The 24,849-nt window shown below is 40.0% G+C and overlaps 1 protein-coding gene across 4 annotated transcripts; it reads right to left on the bottom strand.

Moving 5' to 3' along the window:
• Nucleotides 1-164: 164 nt before the first annotated feature.
• On the bottom strand, nt 165-24,557 carry slc38a10 (solute carrier family 38 member 10). Of its 4 annotated transcripts, none has more exons than XM_053238705.1 (18): nt 24,322-24,557; nt 23,926-24,144; nt 21,348-21,465; nt 21,113-21,158; nt 20,920-21,013; nt 20,220-20,363; nt 18,931-19,055; nt 14,502-14,604; nt 12,173-12,355; nt 11,510-11,621; nt 10,665-10,771; nt 9,658-9,814; nt 7,932-8,129; nt 6,900-7,322; nt 6,051-6,170; nt 5,479-5,499; nt 4,881-5,042; nt 165-4,192 (listed from the first exon to the last, which is right to left on the bottom strand). In XM_053238705.1, exons 2-18 carry the CDS (start codon nt 24,013-24,015, stop codon nt 2,979-2,981), a joined length of 3,417 nt encoding a protein of 1,138 aa, XP_053094680.1. In that variant the 5' UTR covers nt 24,016-24,144; nt 24,322-24,557; the 3' UTR covers nt 165-2,978. The 4 variants fall into 4 exon arrangements, with proteins under 4 accessions (XP_053094680.1, XP_026771732.3, XP_053094681.1 ...); XM_026915931.3 differs by lacking the exon at nt 18,931-19,055 and adding an exon at nt 18,170-18,294; XM_053238706.1 differs by lacking the exon at nt 5,479-5,499 and having other exon boundaries at nt 24,322-24,556.
• Between the last annotated feature and the right edge of the window lie 292 nt (nt 24,558-24,849).

Here is a 24,849-nt window from a genome sequence, read left to right as displayed (position 1 = left end):
ATATATATATATATATATATATATATATATATATATATATATATATATATATATTTATATTAAGCCCAACAATACACAGATTTTTACAGTGTTCTTCAACAAAGAAAGACATAATGTTTGCTATGGTTTCACAAAATTAAATATAACTATAAATAGACAAAAACTATGACATGATATTCTTTAATAAACACAAAATGTAATTGTTGGAGAACTGCTGTGGTATAAGAGGAGTAAAACAATGTGACATATGAAGCACATTTTACAATGCCTAACCAATACACTGCATTAAACATAAAAATAAATAAACTTCATTGCTGAAACAAGATTTACCTAACATTTTTATTTAATTACCACCTGAGAGAAGATGGTATATCATTCATATGTATATCATCTGCAAAACACTTTTTTTTTTAATTGAAAAAGGGTCCGGTGTCTGAATATTTTCAATACTCTGAAACAGCAGGTTCACTTTGATAAATGTACAGGCTGTAGAATTTACACTAAACACATACGTTCTGTTAAATGTGGGCCAGAACAACATGAATATAACAATATAGTCAAACCACAAACATACAGAGGCAAAGATAGAAGAAGCAAAAATGTCACCCTGTCAATGACACCCACAAGACAACAGAAACATGCAATATTTATAGGCAAGAGCAAGGAATATAGAGCAAGAGAATGATCCAAAAAAAAAAAAAAAAAAATCTATACATTGACATGAATCATGCTTTGTAGAATGGTCCAATTATATGTTACACTGTCTTTATACATACCCCCAAAAAAACAAAACCCACAACAACAGCTGTGAACTAACTATTGCCAGTTAGTATAGCTCATCTGTACTTTTTTTTTTTTTTTTAACAAAGTCACTCCAAAAAGGAGAAAAATAAATTATAATCTGGTAGGCCTAGAAAAATAATTATTCTACAAAACCTTTCATGGACAATATTACTTTTTTGTAGTTGTGCTTTTGTAAATTGCACTTTTGTCTTTCTACAAGCATTAACAAAGTGCTTCAAGCAGTTGCAAACATTCGTATTCAAATCATGGATTGAGCCGCAAGCTTTATATATAAAGAATAAACACACTTTTAAAGAATAAACACACATTCATTATTTGGAACAACCTATGGTCGTTGTTTACTGCTCACTGAATGGACCACTATGAGACGGAATAACTTTAGCCTTTACCTCCAACTGAGTTTAACGGCATTGGTTAGCAGTTAAATGCTGACCAGAAATATTACCCAAAAATATCATAATCAAGAAAGAAAAGCTTGGGTTCTTTAACAGTGTTTGGTCCTTGATCTAGGTTTATAAAATACAGGTCTATTACTCATCTATACTATATGGCCAAAGGTTTGTGGACACCTGACCATCAGACCCATATGTGCTTGTTGAACATCCCACTCCAGATTTAGTCCCCTTTGCCCTTATAATAACCTCCACTCTTCCAGGAAGGCTTTACGCTATATTTTGGAGTGTGGCTGTGGGGATTTGCTCATTCAGCCACAAGAGCATTAGTGAAGTCAGGTATTTATGTTGGACAAGAAGGCATGGGTGCAGTCATCATTCCAGTTTATCCCAAAGGTATTCAGAGGGGTTGAGGTCAGGGCTCTGAGTTTTTCCACTCCAACTTTGGCAAACCATGTCTTCATGAACCTCGCTTTCTGCACAGGGGCAGTGTCATACTGGAACAGGTTTGGGCCTCTTAGCTCCAGTGAAGGGAAATTGTAATGCTACAGCATACAGAGACATTCTATACAATTGTGTGCTTCCAACTTTGTGGCAACATATGGGTGTGATAGTCAAGTGTCCACATACTTTCAGCCATATAGTGTACATCTTCAAAAGACATTTTACACACATTTGCCATTAAATGAGCCTTTAAATTTGCTTAGCATAAGCTGATATTTAAAGTAAGCTCAAAACACCTGGAATACTGCCAACATAGAAAAGATACCAGAAATTGAGTCCTGACCTCATATAAATAATACAACATTAATAGATAGATGGACACAGTTTGAGTGGATTGATATTACTGAATGCCACCCAAACCACACAGCAGACGAATGAATGTGAAGAGAAGAACATGACTGTAATTTGTCCCTGCAGCTACTGGAATTCTGGGGTGTGTGTATATATACACACCACTTAAGGCTAGTTTCAACTAAAACCTTTGGTCTTTACTTTGTAGAAAAATCACTCAAAAGTGGAAGTAGCACTCAGCTTTCACTCAAATGAAATGAGAGGAAGAGTATTATCATTTAAAGAATGTTAAACAAAGATGTTTATGGAAACTTTGGCAATTTAATGGTTCAAAATTGACCTGCTGTGAATAAATTTCAAGAGAATCTTAATGGAACCACTGCATCTTTTAGGATGAATGTAGAATATCCAATGACCATGTACATGTATACATATCAGCAGTGATCAATGTGATTCCACCCATTTTTCAGCATTTTAACAAACGCAAGTTAAAACACACTGTTTGCGCTGACATTTCCAATACAGTCGAACAAATCTGGCACCTTGGCATTAAAACCTTAGTATATAAAGCAAACAAATATTTAACATGCCCATTTATGATGGTTGGTTTGATATTGAGCTCGGCGTTCTTGCAGGTTAGGTTTTACAATGCGGATAAGAGATTTCAGAAGAAAAAGCCAACTGTCTTCTTTTAGATTATAGTGCAAAAGAAATCACTGTTAACAAAGGCAGATGTCTGGAGTACAGAGTCCCCTAGAAAGCTACAAAAGTCCAGTAAATAAGGAAACCCCACCACTGTCTAGCTGCAGAATAAACATGTCCTTCAGTGTGGATGTACACACTCTGAATAAATTTTAGTCCTGGATTTAAACTCAGTGGCTGATGCAGCATTTTGTACTATAGGAACTTGTAACAGTTGACGTTCATATGAGCTGAATGAGCCACTGATGTGTGTGCGCACACATGTTCACACTGTTAGGTGAAAAACTAGTCATCTGTGTTTTGCTTGTGTGAAGTCTGTTTAATCTGGCGGGAATGGACCACAGCTCCAGCCAGCAGCTGAGCCTCAAGTGCTGCATGGAGGTCTGACCCTCCGAGCTCCAGCAGCGGTTCCAGTCCAGGAACTCGTCTCTCCTCAGACCCCAGAGCCCTGCGCCGCCTTCTCAGGTCCATCTCTCCCTCCTCTCTACTCTTCTTTTCTTTCTGAGGCACCTCTTCTTGAGGATCCAAATTCTCCTTTAAGTCCCTGCCTCCTTTCTTCAGAGGTTGAGGTACTTGCTGCTCTTTAGCGATGACCTCATTCTGATTGGTGCCTCGACTGTCAATTATCTGCTGCAGCTGGACCAGTTTTTCTCTCTGCTTTATCAACTTCTGCTCCTTCTCAGCGTGCTGCACAAGTTGTTGATCAAGCTTTTCCTTCTCTTGTTTCCACCTCTCTGCTTCCACCCTCTCATTCTCAAGCCTCTCTTCCTCCAACCTTTCTTTCTCAAGCCTCTCTTCCTCTAACCTTTCCTTCTCGAGCCTCTCTTTCTCTAACCTTTCCTTTTCGAGCCTCTCTTTCTCCAACCTTTCCTTCTCGAGCCTCTCTTTCTCCAGCCTTTCCTTCTCAAGCTTCTCTTTCTCCAACCTTTCCTGCTCGAGCTTGTCTTTCTCCAACCTTTCCTGCTCAAGCTTTTCTTTCTCCAATCTTTCCTTCCCGAGCCTCTCTTTCTCCAACCTTTCCTTCTCGAGCCTCTCTTTCTCCAGCCTTTCCTTCTCGAGTCTCTCTTTCTCCAATCTTTCCTTCTCAAGTCTTTCTTTCTCAGCTTCAAGCTGGGCTAACCTCTGTCTTACTCTCTCCTCTTCCTTGGCAATATCTTCTGGATGAAGCTCTTCCAGGTCTCCCTGCCCAATTTGCTTATCTTGGGGAGGTTCAGGCTGATGCTGGCGTAATGGCACCCCTCGTGCTCCAAGGTCTCTCTGCAAGTCTCCATCTACATGCACTGCTACTTGAGGAGGCTGTTTCTCTTGTTTGGGTTCATCTTGTGCTGGTTTGAGAACTGGGTCTTTAACTTGCTGCTTTTGTGCATCAGCTACAGGTGCTAGCTTCTCAGGTTCCTGGTGGTGGTCTGAGCTCTGTTCTGGGGCTTTCACCTTCCCGTCTCCATCTGCTGGGTCATGCTGCTGTTGCACCATCTCGCCCGTGTCAGCTGCATCACCACCTACACGCAGTACATGATGCTTATTGTACTGCATTCAGACATACAGTGGGGTCCAAAAGTCTGAGACCACATTGAAAATCTGGGAGTTTTTAATTTTAAAATTGGAAATAAACAAAAGGTTTCAGAATTTTGAAATATTTAAAACAAAGAAAGTAAATGTTGAATATTTACTGTTAAAGATTCTGCACTATTTCTAGGTCCCTATGTAAATGTAAGCAAATGTGAGATACTGACCACGGTAAGTGCTTTATACAAAAGGTCTGATTTTCCTCATGCCTAATCTCTTCTATTGAAGCATGTGTTCAGACGACACTCCAATGGATTTGATATAAATTGGACGATTGGAGTGCACACTGTCATTAAAGCAAAAAAAGGGGACATACCAAATAATACCAAATACCAAATTAATGTAAATATTTCAAACATTCTACTTTTCACTCAAGTTGTTGTCAATAATATAATTTATAATAAAATTTGTTGTATTAATTTAGAGAAGAATAGAAGCATTTTAACTAGTGGTCTCAAATTTTTAGACCCCACTATACATACAAGCTTTGCCCATTTTCAAAACACATTTTTACACCTTCTTAGTATTGATGCTTTTAGTAGATGTAGGCCTATAGAATGAATTATCGGGCACTCAAAAAAAAAAAAAAAAAAAAAAAAAAAGGCTGCACTTCCAACTGACCTGCAGCTTTGGGTTCCCCCTCTTCATCCTTTTTCTGATGGATTTCTTTGTGCTGTTCCTCAATGACGGCCAGGAGTTTCTCCTGTTGGTCCAGCAGCCTCTTCTGTTGCTCCTGCTGCTCTTTGATCACCTGCAGTAGCACGGCATGGTCCAGCACTCCCTCTGAGGAAAGACACAACATAAGAGACATTTAGAGAAATTTATACTCACAGTTATCAGCTATTAGTATTGTAGATCTAAGTAAAATTAATTATTTGAATTTGGTTGGCCTTCATTTACAGTAATGATCTAGTGAAATTAACTAGAGGCTTACTGTTACTTAATTGATATCCATGCAAGCATTTGTGCATTCTATTAAAGATTAGTTAATCAACCTGTGGTAAACTTCTTTAAAAAAAAAAATCACATCAAGATCAGCTGGTTGTTATTTGAATCAGTGTGCTTTATAAGCAGTAGCCAAAAACACAGGAAAATTAAAAAGAAGACGTTTAAGAAAGGATATAGAAGGGAAGGATATTGTGTAGTGTTAACGGCAGGTGTCTAAGGTGCTACTGTCAAACACAGCATGTTAGAAGTCAAAGGCTAGAGAGCCTCATACCTGCAACGATCTTTTTAATCACTGTGGCAGGAGTCCGTGGCACAACAGAGCAGTGGAGCAAGAGACAGAAAGAGACAGAGCAAAGAGTGCCTTAAGAGCGCCTTAATAAAAATCAAGCCAAGCAAAAGAAACAGAAGTAAGATTCACTGTGCTTTTGCATGATATTTCATCATGATAAAGCAAAACACCTGTCATGCAGGGTCACCTTGCAGTGACTTCAGAAAATAGCTTATATCAGGAACAAGAAATTCAAGAAAAAAAAAAAAATTGCCTATTGACTACTGCAGGTTAACAGTATCATACGAGTGTGCTGATTAAAAATCAAACAAAATGCGTATTATAGATATATCCAAACTCTTAAACATACAGCTTTACACAGTAACCTGCAAATAGTTCCAAACTCTTGAAATAATCTGTGAAGGCCCAAAATAAAGGAAAGTAAAAATGAGTTCCTCTTATTACATCTTATTCCACTCATTACAAACAAAATGCTCTTTCTACAAAACCTGGTCACAGTTTTTTTGTGTAAGGTCAGCTGCATGTGACCACTCAAATGGAAGAAACTCACTTACCTTCCATCTTGTCTCCATCTCCTTCCTTGGTGTCCTTCCCATCCTGTTTCTTCTCTTCTTTATGCTCTTGACTGGCAGCCCCATCATGCACCTCAGCCAAATGGTCCACTGGTTCAGGATCTGTGCAGTGGATCATTCAGTGAGTAAAGTTGAATAAACATGTTAAAATCCCTGGTAGTTTAAACCATTTCAGACCAACCAACTTTCACATGTTAATGTCTCACAGACGCTTGGTACACGTATGCGCACTGACATTACTTAATACTATGGTTGTGAATCTCCCTCTTCATATAATATGATCTCAGTAATATCATACAACATGATTGAAAAATGATACAGTTAAACAAGTAACACTGATACGCTTCAATTCAGCACTGATCAGATACAATTCAGTTTAGCACTGATAGAATTTGATTCAGGCCCGATACAATATGATTCAGTTCAGTATAATTTCAGTTGGCAAAATCTTCAGGAGAGAGGGCTTTGTGCTTTCCAGTTTCTTGGTAACTTGACAAGCTGCAATCTTGAAAAAAAGAAAAAAATCTTGAAAGAAAAGAAAAAATAAAAGCAGCCACTATAACCTAAGTGAAACAGAAATTAACTTGTATTGTGGAAATATTTTGTGGCCATGTTCCAGGTTTTGGATATAGCAGGACTATATTTCCTGCTGAGCTTTTGTATAGATTTTCAACAGTAATATCAATTTTTAACCATTTTTCTTTTTGATTTGAACTAGATCTAGGCTTGTTAATCAATGCAGCCGTACTAGAGACTGTTTTCCAATTCAAATTTGTTTTTCTTTACACCCCTACTTAATGTATTCTGAACTGTTGCTTAAAAGGTACTCACGTTTCACAGACTCAGATTCAGCTGCTTTTTTATCACTTTCCTCTGATTTCTTATCAGCAGGCAGTCTGTTCTCAGCTCCCTGGTCCTTCACTACAGACGGCTGTGCCACAGACTTATGCACCACCACTAACTCTGGCTGCTTCTGTTCATCCACCTTCTCATGGATCTCATTGGCCAGGTCCTGGGCCATCTGGTTCTTCACAACATCCTGCTTTTTATGCACCACCTCTTTCTTCATTCTATCTTGTGTCACCTCCTGCTGCTGGCCTGCCCCCTGTTCTGCCAACTCCTCCTCTTCTTTTCCAGCAACTTGGTTTTTTTCTTCATCGAGCTCCTGCTGGTTCTTGCGCTTCTCTATCTGAACTTCGTCATGAGGGATGGGTGGTTCGTGGCGGTGAGCCTCTCCATCAGGCACTGCAACTTCTGGGAGGCAAAGGTAGCGTATATATGGGATGCACTCACAAAGACAGACATGGTGCTTTAAGGACCATTGCACACAGCATGTGTCAGTGTTGGCAGACAATTATATGAACACTTGTAATAGCATATTGAACTATTACAAAGTTCAACATGTACACCAAGTAAAAAAAAATTGTCGCTCATCATTTTTAAGATCAAACCAAGTGATTTTGAACTGTTTAAAACTGATTGAGCTGCTTAAAAACAGATCTTAATGATTTGAGTTAAAACATTAAAACAAAAACTAAAATAATGACGTGAACCACATGGGACTGAATCACTGAATGACTTGACAAAACAAATATGGAGTTTTTAATCTATTGCTATTAAGAGCATGTTCTGGGCTAGTGTATAGTTTAAGCTCTTAAATGAGTAGAAGCAAGTGTTTCTAATAACCTCTCTTCTTTTCTTTTAACTTTATAACATAAAGCAATTTGAAATTTTAGAAACACATTTTGTAATTTTCAAGGATCTGTGGTTAAATTATTATACTTTATTTTCACCATGATTATAAAACTAAGAATGTACAACAAAACAGACCAGCAAGCTGGCACCTTTTTTATGCTGAATTACCTGCTCCAGGACGGTCCAGCTGAACTTCCTCATTCTTCTTCCTCTCGGGCACTTCTATGGGTACTTTTATCTGTGGTGGCTCAGCTGGCTCCTTCTCCTCTGGGACCTTTACCTCCTCTGCAGGCAGGATCTGCTCCACAGCCGGCTTAGGTTTGTCCAGTTTTCCTGGTGCCACTGGAGCCACTGGGGTTTCTTCAGCTGAACAGAAAGAGGGAGGGAGGGAGGGAGGGAGGGGGGGAGAGGGAGAGGGAGAGAGAGAGAGAGAGAGAGAGAGAGAGAGAGAGAGAGAGAGAGAACACTTAGTACCACGGCTTCAAAGCGCTATAGCTTATGGGATACGGACACCTGACTTAAATCATAATGTCGGTGCTTTCATAATGACATCACATGCTCATGATTTCAGTAGACTGCAATGCCATTTAAATAGATAATATGCTATTTAAATAAATACAAGAACCGCAAGTCACCCTATCTATCTGAATTTTTACAATGAATTCACAATCCACCTGAGAAACAAAGGCTTTGATCAGCAGGGGGCAGCAGAGTATGTGTGACCACAAAAACAGATACATAAACTGGAATTCTACTTCAGATAAGCACTAGATAGATGGATAGTACTTTCCATATAACCTTGCCATTTGTCCTAAGGTAAAGGAAAAGCCTTTGAATATTTACACTGTTCACTTCTTTTGTCCTAGGGCTATGGTTTTCTTCACAGCATAAGGCCAGGTATTTTAAGATCCATTTTAGGTTCTGTTGCCGTTTACATAATCCATTGCAAATAAAAATTTATTAAATGAATATTGTACAAAGTAGACCTAAAGGTTTACATAGTAAAATAAATGAAAATTAATTTATCCACTATTTACATTTTATTAAATGATTGGAACCGGTGTTTTATTTATCAGATATGCCACTGTGAAGAAATCCTGGAATCTCAAAGGTGTCTAGTTTACCCACCATGGCCTCCAGGGAAATAACACAGCAGGGAGGAGTGAGCAAGAACAAGAGCAATAGAAAATGTGAAATGCAAAGCATGGAATTTTGGTCTCTTGTGCCTGCAGACACACTCCTTCACATGTCTTCATGGCTGTTCTACTCACTCCCCCGTTCACACTCACTCACTCGTTCCCTGAGTCCTGTGTTTCCGCACAGCTGCCCTCACCAGCACGCCGTAAACAGGAAACAGGTGTGGAAGTGGGTGTCCACTCAGTGATAAATGCCAGTGTCAGTCAGAGGGGGGTGGGAGGAGGTATGGTGAGAGAGGAGGGAGGGAGAGGGAGAGCAGCAGATAGAAAGCAAGAAGAAAGAAAAAGAGTGTAGGGACATAAAGCTGTCTGAACTGCCCTTGTGCAGTTTTTTTACAACCCTCGTCCCTTTTTACAGTAGGGGGAATTTGAGTCCCTCCATCATTTCCTTTGCCCTATTCTGTATTTGGATGCCCTCCCATCCCTCTCTCCCTCGGCTGGAGTGTGAGCAGGAAAACGCCAGCGGCTGTCTCGGTACTGCTCTGGGACAGAGCGCATTTAGGTTTGAAGGGCATCATTTAGGTCACGGCAGCACAGAAAAGGCCTAATTCTGGAGTTTGTCCTGCCCACTCTACACCAGCCTTTTCTCTTTATGATCTGTTTCTCACTCTCCATTTCCTTCTTTTTCAATCTACATTTGTCCCATTGGTCTCCTTCCTCTCACTCTCTCATTTCCTCTCTCCACATCATTGACTTACCAGGATGTTTGGGCAGCTCTGGCACAGCAACAACAGGAGGTTTGTCATTAGTTTTGGGGACGATAGCAGGAGGCTGTACTTGATCTGGCTCACTAGACATGGACAGAGTGGTGAAGGTGCTTAAGAGTAGAATCCCAAGCCCAACCCATAGAACCAGCTAGTTAGATAAATAGATAGATAGATAGATAGAGAGAGAGAGAGAGAGAGAGAGAGAGAGAGAGAGAGAGAGAGATTAACATCTTAAATTTTTTTCCTCCTTAACAAATCCATTCAAGCTCCTCCTTCCCCTTTTATTTATTACTTTGTAGCATTAACAGCATTTCAAACTAAACTTAAATCTGTTAATGAAGGTTTTACCAAACATGGTATTTCAGCACAAGTGGCATAAGTTGCTCCAGGCCACTTGGCTTAGAAAAAGGGGCACTATCCTGGCAGGGGGGCATTACTCTCTCATGCCAACCCAAACACCTGCTGTGGCCATTATGGACAAGAAAAAAAAACAATTACAAATTATCTTTTGTGCATTCCCCCAAATTAGGACAAAACCCTTTTGGACAGACTCTATTGGCTGGCAAACTCACTGGGCAACCATGGTGATATAGAGACACAACACAAACAGCCTGTGACCACCAGCACTGGGCACAAGTCACATCTGCATGGCAGTACTGATTAAAAATATATACTATGGTGCTGCCTGCTGTGGAGTTTAGAGTAACTAAGGTTAGAGATGGAGCAGATAGGAGCACACTGAACAACCTAAAATACACACAAAGTCAGTATCTGTACATTCCTCTATAGTAACAGAAGTCTACAATGTCAGAAATATGTGTATATGCACACACAGTCACTGTGTAAATGCATCTCTCAGACTTGAGCACTATTCACTCTCCATTTCAATAGATTTCATGCAGAGACATCAAATATTCTCATTTTATATTCTGTTCCTACCTCAATTGCCCAATTCAGCAGTATGCAAGATGTGCGTAGACATGCTACGTGTGCAGTACCTGAGCAGCAAGGCCATTCTTCATGATCTTCCTGTATATGAGAGCAGGGCAGATGAAGCAGATCAGGCTGCCCATAGTGGCTCCAGTTAGACCTAGGATAGTCTCCACTACAGTACACACACACACACACACACACACACACACAGATTAATCATCCATCATAACACACTCATATTAGTAACACAGACAAATATAAATAAAATTTCTTTTGATTTTAATAAAACTAAAACTAATTCAACACCAGTATGTGAAGAATGTTGAACCTAATGTCCTGAATCACTGTTGCTATCTTTTCTCCATGGTGCCCCCACGTCACCAGACTGGGCCCAAGGCCCATAATACATCTTTCATCCTGAGAGCAGCCATATTGTTTTACTCAAATTTATGCCCTATGGTGTCTGTTTTCCTACAGCTGGATTTGTGGCTACAATGACACTGGCGGGCAGTGGAGCCATCACTGTGGACAAAGCTATGCTTCCTTTTCAATCCCATCTGAGTATCTCACCCTCTTCCACTCTATTAGCCTAATTGGGTCCACAGAGCCAAGCAGAACCCATGTCAACAACAGCTCCAATGTATGAATAAAACATAGATCTTCTCCCTAAAAACGCATGTCTTTGTTATCCTGCTTTGCTATTAAGGAATGAATGCTGCAGAGTGGGAAGGGTTGGTGTGAGGGAGCATCTGTTACCATTTTCTAGAATGGACTGAAGTGCAGTGTGATGTCAGTAGAAGTGACAGTGCCATTAAGGCCATGCTGACTAAACTTGAGCTCTAGAGATTTAAACAAAACAAAGATATGTGCACACACAGATAAGCAGACATTCACACATGCAGATACTAACCATTCGGAATGAGGATACCTCCCAGCATAGTGCCGAAGACAATACACAGAGTAATGCTCTTGAAGCGAAGGGGCGGCATGTAACCACCAGCAGCAAAAGTGCCATCCTTCTGCTGAAAAACACCAACAAAACAAACACGTGCAGTGACCGTTCAACAAGCAGTTACATAAGAAAGGTCTTTTAGTGTTTATGTTCCTAAAGGACCTGCATAAAATTAAGTTTTCTCAATGGGACAATACCCTTCAGTGTGCTTGCATGGCAGAGTTTGCCTCTCCATGCTGGCATCCGAGCTGATTCAGCACAGCAGCAGTTACACAGTGAGCCAGTGTCTCAGCAGCTTTATGGAGCAGCTCTCTCATTCTCTTCATCAATCATACAATTTTATTTCCCTCCTGAATCTGTCTGCTCTGTAGCTGCTGCCTAACTCCTTATATCATGGCTCCTGTTGCCACAAAGGTCTGAGATGATTTTGGAAGGGGACCCTGAGTTTGATGGGACCCACCAAGAAGGTACAGACCAGAATGATAAACAAAACAAGTGGGTTTGTGAAATTTGCCGAGAGTTCGTTTAGTAGGAATTCTGACATGGATCCTGTTTCCCAAAACCTTTTGTGGTGCAAAATGGTATAGTCTAAAGCACAGTTATGGTTCAGTCCCGTTTTACCTGCTGCTCAAACAGCATGGTGTTGATGGCCTGCCTGCAGGGCAGGATCATCATGGGGAAGCCCACGGCCACAGACATCATGAAGCCCACTCGGATCATCTCGGTCACAAGGTTAGAGGGAAAATTCATCAGAACATTCCCAGCTATGGTGTCTGTAAAACTTACATAGCCAAAGAACCCCACCTGTAGGAAATGAAGCAAAGACAGAAGTAAAAACAGGGAGATTAGACAATGCTGGATAAGATGGACTACACACATTCAATTCTGTGTAATATGTTTGTGTTCATCCCAATATTAAAATTCTTTTTCGACAACAGACTGTGTAATATCACTCTGATGAGCTTATAACTACTCCAGATGGTGCAACGGTAGTGTTTATTTGACAACACAATAGTGCAGAGCTATGCAAGAAACATATTTTTTCAAAGATCTTTTGATCCCATTGGCCCCTGCACACCCACAGTAAAGAGAAAAAGCAACAGAACCCGGCTTCTCAAATCGGCCTTGATCTATCCACAGAGGTAAATAGAGGGTTCCTCTAGGAACAACACCAGACAAAAGTCCTTGAGCGCACCACAAATCTCCTACACTACTCTGTACACAGCCCCTCCTTCCCTGCATTTGTTCAGGGTAAGAAAGCAAGGGGCTATGAAATACAAAAGTGGAAATGCAGGAGCAGCTGAAAAACACATGAAAGCACTATTATCTCTCAAGGTAACATTTATTTGCTGCTGTATGAGAAATAGAACAAAAAAAAAATCTGACATGGTCTTAAATAGCATTCCACCTGAAAATATTTATGGAGGACTAAAAGAGGGTGGCGTCAGAGACTGATGAAGTGGGCTGATGTTTATGTGGTGGAAGAAAAGTGCCATTCAGACTGTTTCTGTCATTCGCACTCTACCTATTTCTTTCTGTTTAAACTGAAAGAGTGTGCTGCCACACTGAGACAGAAGAGAGTAATCACCTGAGGCACTAGATGGAAACTACAGCAGGCGAGAGGTGAAGAGACGCCTGATCTCTCCGGATGACAGAGGAGGACTTCAGGTCTGAAGTCCATGAATGCAATGGCCACTTAATTAGAGCTGTCGCCTGATGCTTTTATCATTTCAACCACAAAAACTGAGATTCTGTGATTCTCTAATGCTGAATGCCAGGGAGATAAGAAGTAACATTTTTGATGGAAAATACTAAAAAATGATGCATCAATACAGAAAACAGGTAAAGCAGTTTTAAATTTAAGTGATGTATTAAAAGAGATTTGATTCAGTGATTCAGACTTTCTGACTTCAAAAAAAAAAGAAAAAGAACAGTTTTCTCTACAGTGCAAAGGGGTCAACTGAGAGATGTTATAAAATAATTCTGTCTTGAAAATTAGCATTTCAGTTACTACACTATTTTGACCAAACCATTAGGAAAATGCTAAAATACATTTTAGCACTAAAGCCCTGAATGAATTTATTGGAGCCTTAAGCTCATACACGTATTATATCCAAATTAGACAAGAGCCTCCTGCTAAATAAACCAAATTCTACTGATAACCTCAAACACAATTTGGAAGAAAGCAGTAGCATAGCAATTTCACATTAAGATTCACATAAAGATTAAGATCCGTAATTCGCAGTGGAAATGCCCTAATTTGCATGTATGGAGAGAGCTCAGTGGGATAAGTGTTGTTCATTTTTTTTTTTATTATTCCCAAGCAGAAAGCTTGCTTCACTGGGAAAAAAACAGATGCTAGAGACGGTGTGGGAAACAGGAAGCTCACTACTAGTGAATATCCTGGGAATGTCCAGTAAGTAGACTCTTGTGGGTAAAGGTACACAACACATTGGGGAATATATTTAACATTGCACTGCCCTTCCAGTTTGAAGAATTGTTCTTGTTATTTATGGAGTGTTATTTTAATTGCATGTTACAAAAAAAAAAAAAAAAAAAAAAAAATGCTCCAACAAGGCAGCGGTTACTTCCTCATTCTCCCACAGTACATGACTGCATTCATTTGGACAATAAAACATATTTAATGAAATATGTAAGGTGAGTTTTTATACAAGCACAGCCTAAATGAGCATTTATTTCTAGCTTGTATTAGTGTTTCAGTCTGTGTCTGCTATACTAAGAAATAAGAATAAGACAAGTGTGTAACCCTAATCGTTTCAATACAGTCCCTGGTGTAGCAAAGGGGAAATGGGAAAAACATGTCCTTCCATCATAGCTGTACACCATTGCTGTCACCAGAAAATTAGTCAATATTGCCATCTGCGATATCATTTGAAATAGAAGCATCTTTCTCACACATTCACACACAAATACATGACCACATACGTACTGTGATGTAAAAGGTGGTAACAACATTGAGAGAAGAGGTGAAGATGGTGCTCATTCTCTTGACCGAGGGCTCATCCAGGCTGTCGTAGGTAGGCAGCACCTGCCTGTGGAACAGAGGAGCTTTTTTTTTTTTAATGTACACATCAAGCCCCCTACACACCCCCACAAACACCACAGAACTACAGATCTCTTACCTTATGTGCTTATGCACTTTAATGTGAAATTCACGTGAAAGCACTATAAGAGTATTGGTAGTCACAAAAATTCTATTTTACGTACTTAAAATAAAACATACTACTCTACTGCGGAACTTCAGTATAAGTTAGCTTAAGCACTAAGGTGACAGCAAAGAAGTGCAAGAAAAGAAAAGCAAGAATTTGATAGAAAAGCTCAATATTTGTTTCACATGAACTGAAGACCAAACTTTTAAAATTGCAATGGGGGGAAAGACAAATGATGGGATGGGCAAATGATGAAGAGCTGGCTATCTCTGGGAAGCAAAAGGGGAAAAAAGCACAAAAAGAACGAAAAAATCCATGTGTCATCAAGACAACCAATAAAACTAGAGACCGATGAAACATTAAATGGGGAATTTACTATGGCTATATATTAGTGACTGAAGTCCAAGCCGGATTTTTAGAATGTTATAAAGTTTTCTGCCAGGTCGGGCTTTTGTTTGGGTCTTTTTTCTCTCACCCACTCACTGCTCTCTCTCTCTCTGACACAGTCTGAGCACATTCTCAGTTTTATTGGAATATACAGCACTGTGTTATGTGCTCTTTACCCAAAGCCTGGTCCTGTGCCAGAGGCCAGCCAACCTCATAGCTGGAACCTGCTCGCAATAAAACCCAGGCACGGGAGTAGACGGGAGAGAGAATCGCGTCCACTGAGTAGTACCGACAATCAATTGCATTTACAGCCATCCTACAAGCACAGCATTGAGACGCTTATTATCAGAAACACTGGAAATGAACAGTAATCCCCCACTTTACCATATTTCATGGGGAGGGGTACATTTCAGCAATTACTTCATAGTACTAAACTAAACAAATTGTTGACAGTAATAATTTTGTGATTATTTAATAATCACATCTACTAGAAAGTGTTACTCAAGCGTTACTCAAGTGTGTATAACATGTCATAAATATTTTATGACAGAAATTACATCAGTGTTTACACATTATAGTGTCAACACCTTACAGCACTAAAACTGGGATTAAACAGATTCTGATTTTTTTTTGCAAGTCAGTTCTACTGACATCTGTACACAATCTACTACCTTCCAGATCCACTAGGAATGTTTTTTTTCCCCACTGGAAAATAAGGTATTAAGCTGTATTTGATCTTTTATGTGAGATATGGGGCATATTAGTGTGAAGTAAACCTAATTCGAAATATACATGGGGTGCTGAAAGGACTGTTTTGTGGTCAGATTGAGAGTCAAATGTCCTCACACAAGAGAGGCTCGTCTTTGCTCTAATGATTGGCATAAGTGGCATCATGTGTCACACTTTCTGACCACTGTCCAAAGATCCTTAGCCAAGCATCACTCATCACCCCAAGAGTTTTGTGTGTGTGTGTATAGAGAGAGAGGGGCTAAGAGTCAGCCACTAGGGCTGCATTACATCGCTGTACTCGTTAACACTCTAACCTACTACTTATACTTCCGTCATTCTATCACCATCTGACGCGCGCACACACACCATCCTGAAACTCTGACACACCTCTCACACACTTATGTTGACAGAAGAAAGCAGGCTGTGAAAGAACATGCAAATGGAGAATGGGAGTGAAGCGGTGCTGAATGAACAGAGAGAGAACACACAGTTCTCCCTTTCGAAACACTGACTCAGAGGAACATGGACTGAAGTTACCAAAGTCTCCTCTACAACAACATTAACAACTATACAAAAGACACCAGCATTAGCTTTGCCCGGAGGTATACAGAAAGTCGTAACATTTTAAACAGATTTTTGCTGTCTCTTCTACTCACTTCACCCTACATCGGTACAATGAGGAGCACTACATAGAACACTACTGTAAAGAACAGAATTCCTAAATGGAGTAAAAGATTGCACACTACATCACACTGGTTTTGCACATCACTCTGCAACATTCTGTCACATTAACATTAACAACATTAGCAAATTTGTTATCCACAATATTATTTGTCAGTTATCAAATCTAAAAACAATAAAGCAATCAAGCCTCCTATGAACTGAACACATGTGACTATAGAAATGATTAACTCATTCCTTATATTTGTAAACAATTCAAGAAGTCCAAAGAGATGTATCCATTTTAGCTTGCAGCCTTCCTCAGTAAACACGCATGGGAATTAAACCAAACAAAGCAGTGCATTATGGGTATCTTGTGGCTGTTAAGGTACTTTGTTGATACACTACTTATTATGGGCCATTATGGGATTAATAGAGTACACTAGGTGTTCTCCACTACGTTTTCATGCCACTACAAAATGGAAGATCCCAAAGATCAGTACATTATAGACTAGTTTATTTGATATGCAGGCACGGTGTCTTGTTCTCAGTCACACCGCCTGCTGCACTACACACATTGGCCAAGGCGTGATTTGGTTGGTGGTAAAACAATTTTTACTAGTTGCATTCATTAGTGTGCATGGATGACAGGCAATCTTTTCAGAATCAGAAACACACAGGTATGTGAAAATACTGCTTAAGCTGAGCAAATACAGCACAAAGCTGTCATAACTATAAAGCTACAGAATAAGTAACATTCTTTAAGTACCATACAGCTTGCAGTACAACATACAAAAATTGAGAGAAAATTAAGACAAAAGTAAGTCAAAGTAAAAGTATGGTGGCTGACTTTTTGTCGAAGGCATATACATGATGTGCTACACTACAAATTTTTTTTAGAAGAGTCCATATTAATGTGCTCAACTAGCTAACTAGCTCACTTAGCTAGTTAATCTTAGTTACCACTTATTGGCCTAGTCAGTTACGTTTACCTGCAACCTAAACATGGGACTTGGCATTGGAGCACATTGGAGCTTTTCTTTCCCACTTGAGCTCTCACATATCACTAGACATCATTTGACAATGAACATGTTCTTCTAGAAGTACTAAAAACTACAAAACAGCAGTAATGTGCACTGTCTATGATTAAATCAGAAAAATGCCAAAATTTGTTTTCTTTAAAACATGATCTGAAAAGCCTGACTCTGTGTAAACTCTGTTAGAACGGAGGGTTTGATTAATGGCGACTGCAGTGGCAAAGATCATTTATCGCAGTGAGAAAGTTAGTATCATTAATGCCACACTGCAGTATTCCATATACAGAAAGAGAGGAGAAAAGGGATGATTTTTGCTGATTGTTTTTGCAGAAGGAGTGCAGTGCGGTTGCTGCTAGCAGTTGGGGTCCATTTTCTCAGTGCATAACACGTGACATACCAACAGATTCCTGCTGCCTACATCACAAGAAAACCACACACTCAGATTAATTCTGACAAAAAAAAGCTCAACACCTGCACTGAAGCTGGCCTTTTTGCACAATGAAAATGGAGCCCCAGTTATAGCCAACATTTAGTACTTCATCCCTACATAAAAAGTGACAACAAAAAAAAATGTCACTACAGCCCAACATGTACACAGGAAGAGGGAAATGGAACAGGGAAAGGGGAGTACTTACGACTGACAGGCGAATGCCATGCCACAGATAGGGATGCAGCGAAAGACGCCGTCCCAGCGTACGTAAATGACCCTGCTGAGCCACAGGCCACTGATGAGGCCATGTTTGAAGGACGAGAGCACCATCTGTGGCGAAGGGGAAAGCAGCAGGGTTACGGCACATCCCATTTTGAAAAGGCTGAGAGGGAGACGAGGGGAAACAAACTTTGACCAGGCCATCGGATTGGCCATTGGAAAGAGAGGAGACCCCTAGTTAAAAACAGGAACTAAAAGAAAGGGCTAGCTAATAAAACAATGGTGAACACTACAGCACAGAGTGACGGATTCACCTGTATCTGTGTCTTCAATTACTGCCTAGCCTTGATATTTTTAACACGCTTTCAATCTACATTGCCAACCACCTGATGAAAACAAATGAGGAACAAACTTTTCCCACAGCGAGAAAATAGTGATTCTCTGGACAGCGCAACATGTCATGGGAAAAACAAAGGATGAAATGAAAGAAGTGAGCAAGAGTTAATCACTTTCCCTTAAGACTCCAGAACATCTTTTCAATGAACCACAACCATAAGCCCTGCTTAGCAAACCATAGAGTATGTCATTTTACACACACGCATATACTCAGACAAACAGATGAATATAAAACACAAAGATGTTTGATTGGGTGCAGGTGGAGAGAGTAGGGGGAGTTGTGGGGAAATGCAGTGATCAGGTTGAATCCGTGATGGTAGAATGCTTCAGTCCAGGGCGTAGGCTACTTACGGGTGGCAGCAGAAGGTAGTGGCGATAATTGGCAGACATTGCACGACCCCCTTGATGCGCCACAGGTGCACTCTTTCCACCCATGACCCACTGATAATGCCGTAACGCAGAGAGGACAACACTATCTAGAAGCAGCCGAGGCAGCGCCCATCAGGGAGGCAGGGCACGCCGGGAGTAGAGCGGTTCAGAGAAGGGGGCAAAGGGAAGACACATTAAGGTTAGAGGGTTAAAGGCCAGACCAACACGGGTCTGGAAGGGTTCTTGCCCAGCAGACTGGCTCAAGTATCAACACATAACGAAGCAACTACAGGCATGGCTTGAATCCACACATTAAAACGTCATTCACTAAAAAGCTGTCAAATGACTCGATGACAGTTAAGCTGAGGACATAAAAAAATTTATGACATTAAGCATCAAATACAACTCTGTAAAACTATTGTATCAGCACTGTTATTGCAGTTGGTGGTGCAGCCAGAATGCATTATATCAGATTTAAACCATTATCAAGACTGAATTATGAGTCATTTATGCCTGGCCAGGCCATTACATGAAATGAAACTGATGCATTAGCTGTGACTGAGAAACATTCATTAGCTTGTGATGGATTCAGCTTAATATTACAGTAACTTGTGCTAATATATGCGTAATGATTTTCACTAAAAGTTTGTATTGTTGAAGGGGAGTAGGAGCAAAAGATGCATCAGACCCCTCAAAGCATGATGACCTCCTTTGAATTAAGAATGGACTCTGTTATGGTTAAACATGTCAACTGAAAAAACAAACTGGATCAGAAGGATGAATATGAACCAATGAGGCTCTGCTTCCACAGCAATGATCTGTGAGTTGTAAACAGCACCATATACAGTACAACATAGCAAACACAACATATAACAAGATGAAACTAAAACCTGAAATGTCCAGAGGTACATTAAAAATCAGATTTCTCAAGACACGCTGGACCACAGGACGGAAGCAGGGAGAGCAAAATAACACTAGGTGTGAAGACAATCAAATTCAAAATGTGCCACACGTAATCATCTAATCACTAGATAGTGAAAATTCTTTTCTTTACTCAAGTGTGTCATATAAGCAATACATAAACGTTGTTAAAATATGAAACAATACTGGTCCTCTTTAAAAGGCTTAAAATAAACTAAGTTGTATGTCTTGTCTGCCACTCGTTCCCTCAGGGCAAAATATAAAGAGACGAGCCCTTAACAAATGTGAATACCGTAAAAACACAGTGTAGGAGCTACACTTTATTGAAAACTATAATGCAAGCGACTCACCGTGAACATAAAGAGTGTGTAGAAGATCAGTGCCATGGCTGAAAACGACTGGATAGATGACATCATGTTTCTCTGCAGACTCAGAGGTAGCACAATGAACAGTGACACGGCAATGAGCAACAGGACACGGAAACTGCGTGTTACCTGAGGAGGTGAGAGGAACATGGACTAGCATCACATCTCTCAGATAGAGACATCTGCTTACATTTATCACATCTGGTCAATATACCATCTGTTAATTATTATCATAAGTCTGACCTTTGCTATAATGATAAGCAATATGCAACAGAGCCCTCAAACAAACCATATCTGTCATGTTTTCTAAGCATCGATGCATTCTAAATATGTCTTCTGTCTGTGTTTCAAATATACTGTGGCATAGCTATGATCCATTACAAAACAAAAGAAATAAAAACATGTATGGACAAATTAATAAAGGCTGGTCTTTGATCATGACACATCCCAGGCTGATCAGTTTGTATAAGGTATTTTAGTCCATTTTGTTAACCTACACCTGCCCCTCATGTAAGAAACATTATTTCAGAACACAGCAAAGCATATTTTGAAGAAATGTCCCCAAAATCATCAAACCATCAATATAAATTTAGGATGGAGTATAAAGATCAAGATGAGAAAAACAAATGTGATTTCAGAGCTAACCTAGTGTTACACTGTTATCTAAAAGGAAGGCAATGCTTACCTGGAGGCCTAAAAGTTGGGCAAAGAAGTTTGATCCAAGGTCTGCAATGACCACGTAGAATGCAATACATGTACCAAGCATTAAGCCTATCATACTAGAGAGAGATAAAGAGAGACAGAAACAAAGTCTGTCAAAGCCTGATTGGAATGATTTGGTGGAAAAAACTAACTTGAGTAATGATCACATATCTGACCTCAGCTCCACAAGTGCCTTTCCTGGTTTACCAAAAGCATGAAAAGCTGCAGAGAAAAAATATATTTAATCTGGGCACAGCTGGTGTGGTATTTGAGACCAAATAAAAAAAAAAAAAAAAAAAAAAAAAAAAAAAAAACTAAATATGCAGGGCAACCATTGTGATAGAACCACCAACGCAGTCCTGTTGCCAAATGTCATTTTCAAAAGGTCAGAAGTGTGTTTGTCATTCTTACCCAGTCCAGCGTAAGTCCTGCGCTTAGTGTTGCTGGCTGCATGGACTAGAAACATGCAGGACTGATGGGTCATCCACGAGCAGAAGAAAAGCAACAGAGTGCCTAGCACTATACCACACTATATGAACAAAAAAAAAAACAACAAAAAACAGATATTATAGATATTATAAATAGATATTGAATGAGGCAGATCAAGTAGACACAGGATTTTTCCCTGCTAATATCAGATATCAGGGTTGACACTAGCCTGAAACTCTGGATCTATACCAGATCAAATCTGGCATATTTTCCATTCTATTCCACTGTTGTGTTTTATGTCCTGAATGTGACAGTCACTGACACCACACAGATCACGCATGTGAACACAGGACACCATCACACATCTGATGTTTCACATAACTTGAGCTGCAGAAGCTTGCAAAGAGTCGGCTCAGTTCCTGTGACTATATCAGTATTTGATTAGTATCGGCTGATGCTCAGAACTCTGATGTCAATATCAGCTGAAAAGGGATATGAAAAAAGATCCATGCATTCCTAACTACAGTAGAAATTAATCACTAATGAAACTGAGTTTGCATAAGTAACTCTTCTATGTGCACCAATCCCACTTCCATACATCAGGAGTTCTCAAAGTTTTTTCATCCAGGGACTTTAGCTGTGTTTTTATTTAAAAAAAAAAATCTACTGCCCCCTTTTGCCCAGTTCATTATTAAAATGTGTACAATAATAATCTGCCTATTTATTACAGCCACTGAGCTTTTTATTTCTGAAATTCCGACCAACAAAACATACTGGGTTCAAGTTGACATATTTATAGGCCTACTTGTTTTTCAGTTATTAAGGTTTAGATTAAACCATTTCAATTCAGGCAACTAGTCAAACAGGCTATTAACTATAAGACCTCAATAATAAACAAAGGTTTGATAATGGTGGGTTGTGATTTCCCCCACTGGTACAGAATAAATAAAATCACAGTCCCCCTGGCTCTGATATACCATATCAGAGGTTTTCAGAGAATTATTTGGTACCTGAGAATGATTTTGATATTGACATTATTACAGGAAATTAGATGAGACTCTGTAAGCCTCAGTTGTCAGGTTATGCAAAACATTGCAGGTTCAATGGCACCATACATTACAATGTATCCTGTGTTCATGTGTACAGCCTGTATTGTGTCAATCTACATCACACACACAAAAGGTGTCAGTGGACCCCATCGTAGATCCTTTTGTCTGTCCATGAATTGACATGAATTTACAAATACCAAAATAGACACAAAACTATCCAATGGCAGAGCCATAATTATTCACTTAATGAACACTATAATAATAATGCCTAGGGCCTCCCTTTGCTCTCGAAACAACCTCAATTTTTCGTGGCATGGATTCCACAAGATGTTGGAAACATTCTTTTGAGATTCTGGTTGATGTTGACATGATTGCATTCAAAATTTATGCAGATTTTTCAGGTGCACTTTCATGCTGCGAATCTCTCGTTCTACCACATCGTTAAGGTGTTCTACTGGATTCAGATCCGGTGACTGGGAAGGCCACTGAAAAACACTGAACTCATTGTCATGTTCATGAAACCAGTTTGAGGCAACTTTTGCTTTGTGACATGGTGCATTATCACGATGAATTAGAAGGTAAATTGTAGCCATGAAGGGATGCACATTGTCAGCAACAATACTCAAATATGCTGTGGCATTCAAGCGATGATTGATCCCAAAGTGCACCAAGAAAACATTCCCCCATACCATTTGACCACCTCCACCAGCATGTACTGTTGACACAAGACAGGTTTGGTCCATGGTTTCATGCTCTTGGTGCCAAATTCCGACTCACCATCTGTGTGCCTCAGCAGAAATCAAGATTCATCAGACCAGGCTACGTTTTTACAGTCTTCACTGTTTTGGTAGTAAGCCTGTGCGCACTGCAGCCTCAGCTTTCTGTTCTTGGCTGACAGAAGTGGAACCTGACGTGGTCTTCTGCTGTTGTAAGCCATCCAGCTCAAGCTTCGACATGTTATGCATTCTGAGATGCTTTTCTGCTCACCACAATTGTACAGAGTGGTTACCTGAGTTACTGTAGCCTTTCTGTCAGCTCAAACCAGTCTGACTATTCTCCGTTGACCTCTCTCATCAACAAAGCATTTCCGTCTGCAGACCTGCCGCTCACTGGATGTTTTATCTTTATTGCACCACTCTGAGTAAACTCTAGAGATGTGTTGTGCGTGAAAATCCCAGCCGTTATAGAAAACCAGCCCGTCTGCCACTAACAATCATGCCATGGTCAAAATCACATATTTTCTCCATTCTGACGGTTGTTCTGATGAGAACATTACCCGAAGCTTTTGGCCTGTATCTGCATGATTTTAGGCATTGCACTGCTGCCATACGATTGGCTGAGTAGATAACTGCATGAATGAGTAGGTGCACAGGTGTTCCTACTAAAGTGCTCAGTGAGTGTATATTCTGGCTATGTCACAGGTAAATGAGTGCACTAAGCATATGACAGATTGCAACATGAGACTCAGACTGTGGCTTAGAAACACCCTTTAAAAAAATCCCAGTGTTTACCTGTTTGAAGCAGAAGGGCATAGTCAGTACACTGACTCCCACAATGCTGTTCACCACGTTCATTATTAAACCCCAGTTAGACGACGTCATTTTAGTTTTCTTGAAGGGTACAGCTTTTCTATCCGAGTGTTTTGAGAGAACCAGCACTGGAACAGAGGTGTAATGCAGGCAGGACCCTGAGTAACTGATGTTTCCTGCACTAGTCACTGACGTGGCGCTCTGTGGTGAACAAACACAACACACACTGAAACGTAAACCATGTAGCATACGTAAATATTTAAACTCTGAGACACACGGCATTTAAATTCATATCAGATTTAAACTAACGTTACACAAACAAGCAAAGCAGCATTAGCTACATTGCTAAACAGACAAAATTCAGGTAACGTTACATACCACGTCCTCACTTCCCCTCCGACATTAAGTCCTATGTTACCATCAGTATCGTTAATGTTTTTAATTTTTCGTTGTCTAGCAATAACAAACAGCCTGACTACTCGGATTAAAATGAACTTTTTTATATATATATTTTTTAAAACTACACGCGTTATAACTGACGTAAATACTTTGGTCAGAAATTCGCAACTTCGTATCCAATAACAGTATTTCCTCGATGCGTAACCAGGAAGTGGACGCGACAGCATCAGGCTCGCGCTACGTGCTGCCCCTTGTGGCCAGGAGGAAGAAAAACACCCTCCGGCCATAATAACTTACTACCTTTTCTGTGGGATATGATACATTTGTTAATACAAATGTAGGTAGTACATTCCCGAGTCCTCTTACACACAGTACAGAACTGATAATTGTGAAAGTCACATCATTTCCCCAGTCTGTCATCACTTAAGTCTTTACATGATGTTGTTTCATTTAGACAGAGATATGAGCAGGAAAGCAGGAAAGGGAAGCAGGAATGAGGGATGGGGA

This window comes from Pangasianodon hypophthalmus, chromosome 12, assembly GCF_027358585.1.
Source record: "Pangasianodon hypophthalmus isolate fPanHyp1 chromosome 12, fPanHyp1.pri, whole genome shotgun sequence".
In the NCBI taxonomy this organism is placed as follows: Eukaryota; Metazoa; Chordata; class Actinopteri; order Siluriformes; family Pangasiidae; genus Pangasianodon; species Pangasianodon hypophthalmus.
This window is presented reverse-complemented; position numbering and strand designations above follow the sequence as displayed.

What these genes read in the sequence shown, in the direction of transcription:
- slc38a10 (XM_053238705.1), bottom strand. Translation starts at nt 24,015, where the DNA reads ATGACGTCGTCTAACTGGGGTTTAATAATGAACGTGGTGAACAGCATT. An exon ending in AGAGCTGCCCAAACATCCTG is followed by an intron (nt 8,130 to 9,657) that starts GTAAGTCAATGA and finishes CTTTCTGTTCAG; the next exon opens with CTGAAGAAACCCCAGTGGCT. An exon ending in AGATGGAGACAAGATGGAAG is followed by an intron (nt 5,500 to 6,050) that starts GTAAGTGAGTTT and finishes CTCCTGCCACAG; the next exon opens with TGATTAAAAAGATCGTTGCA.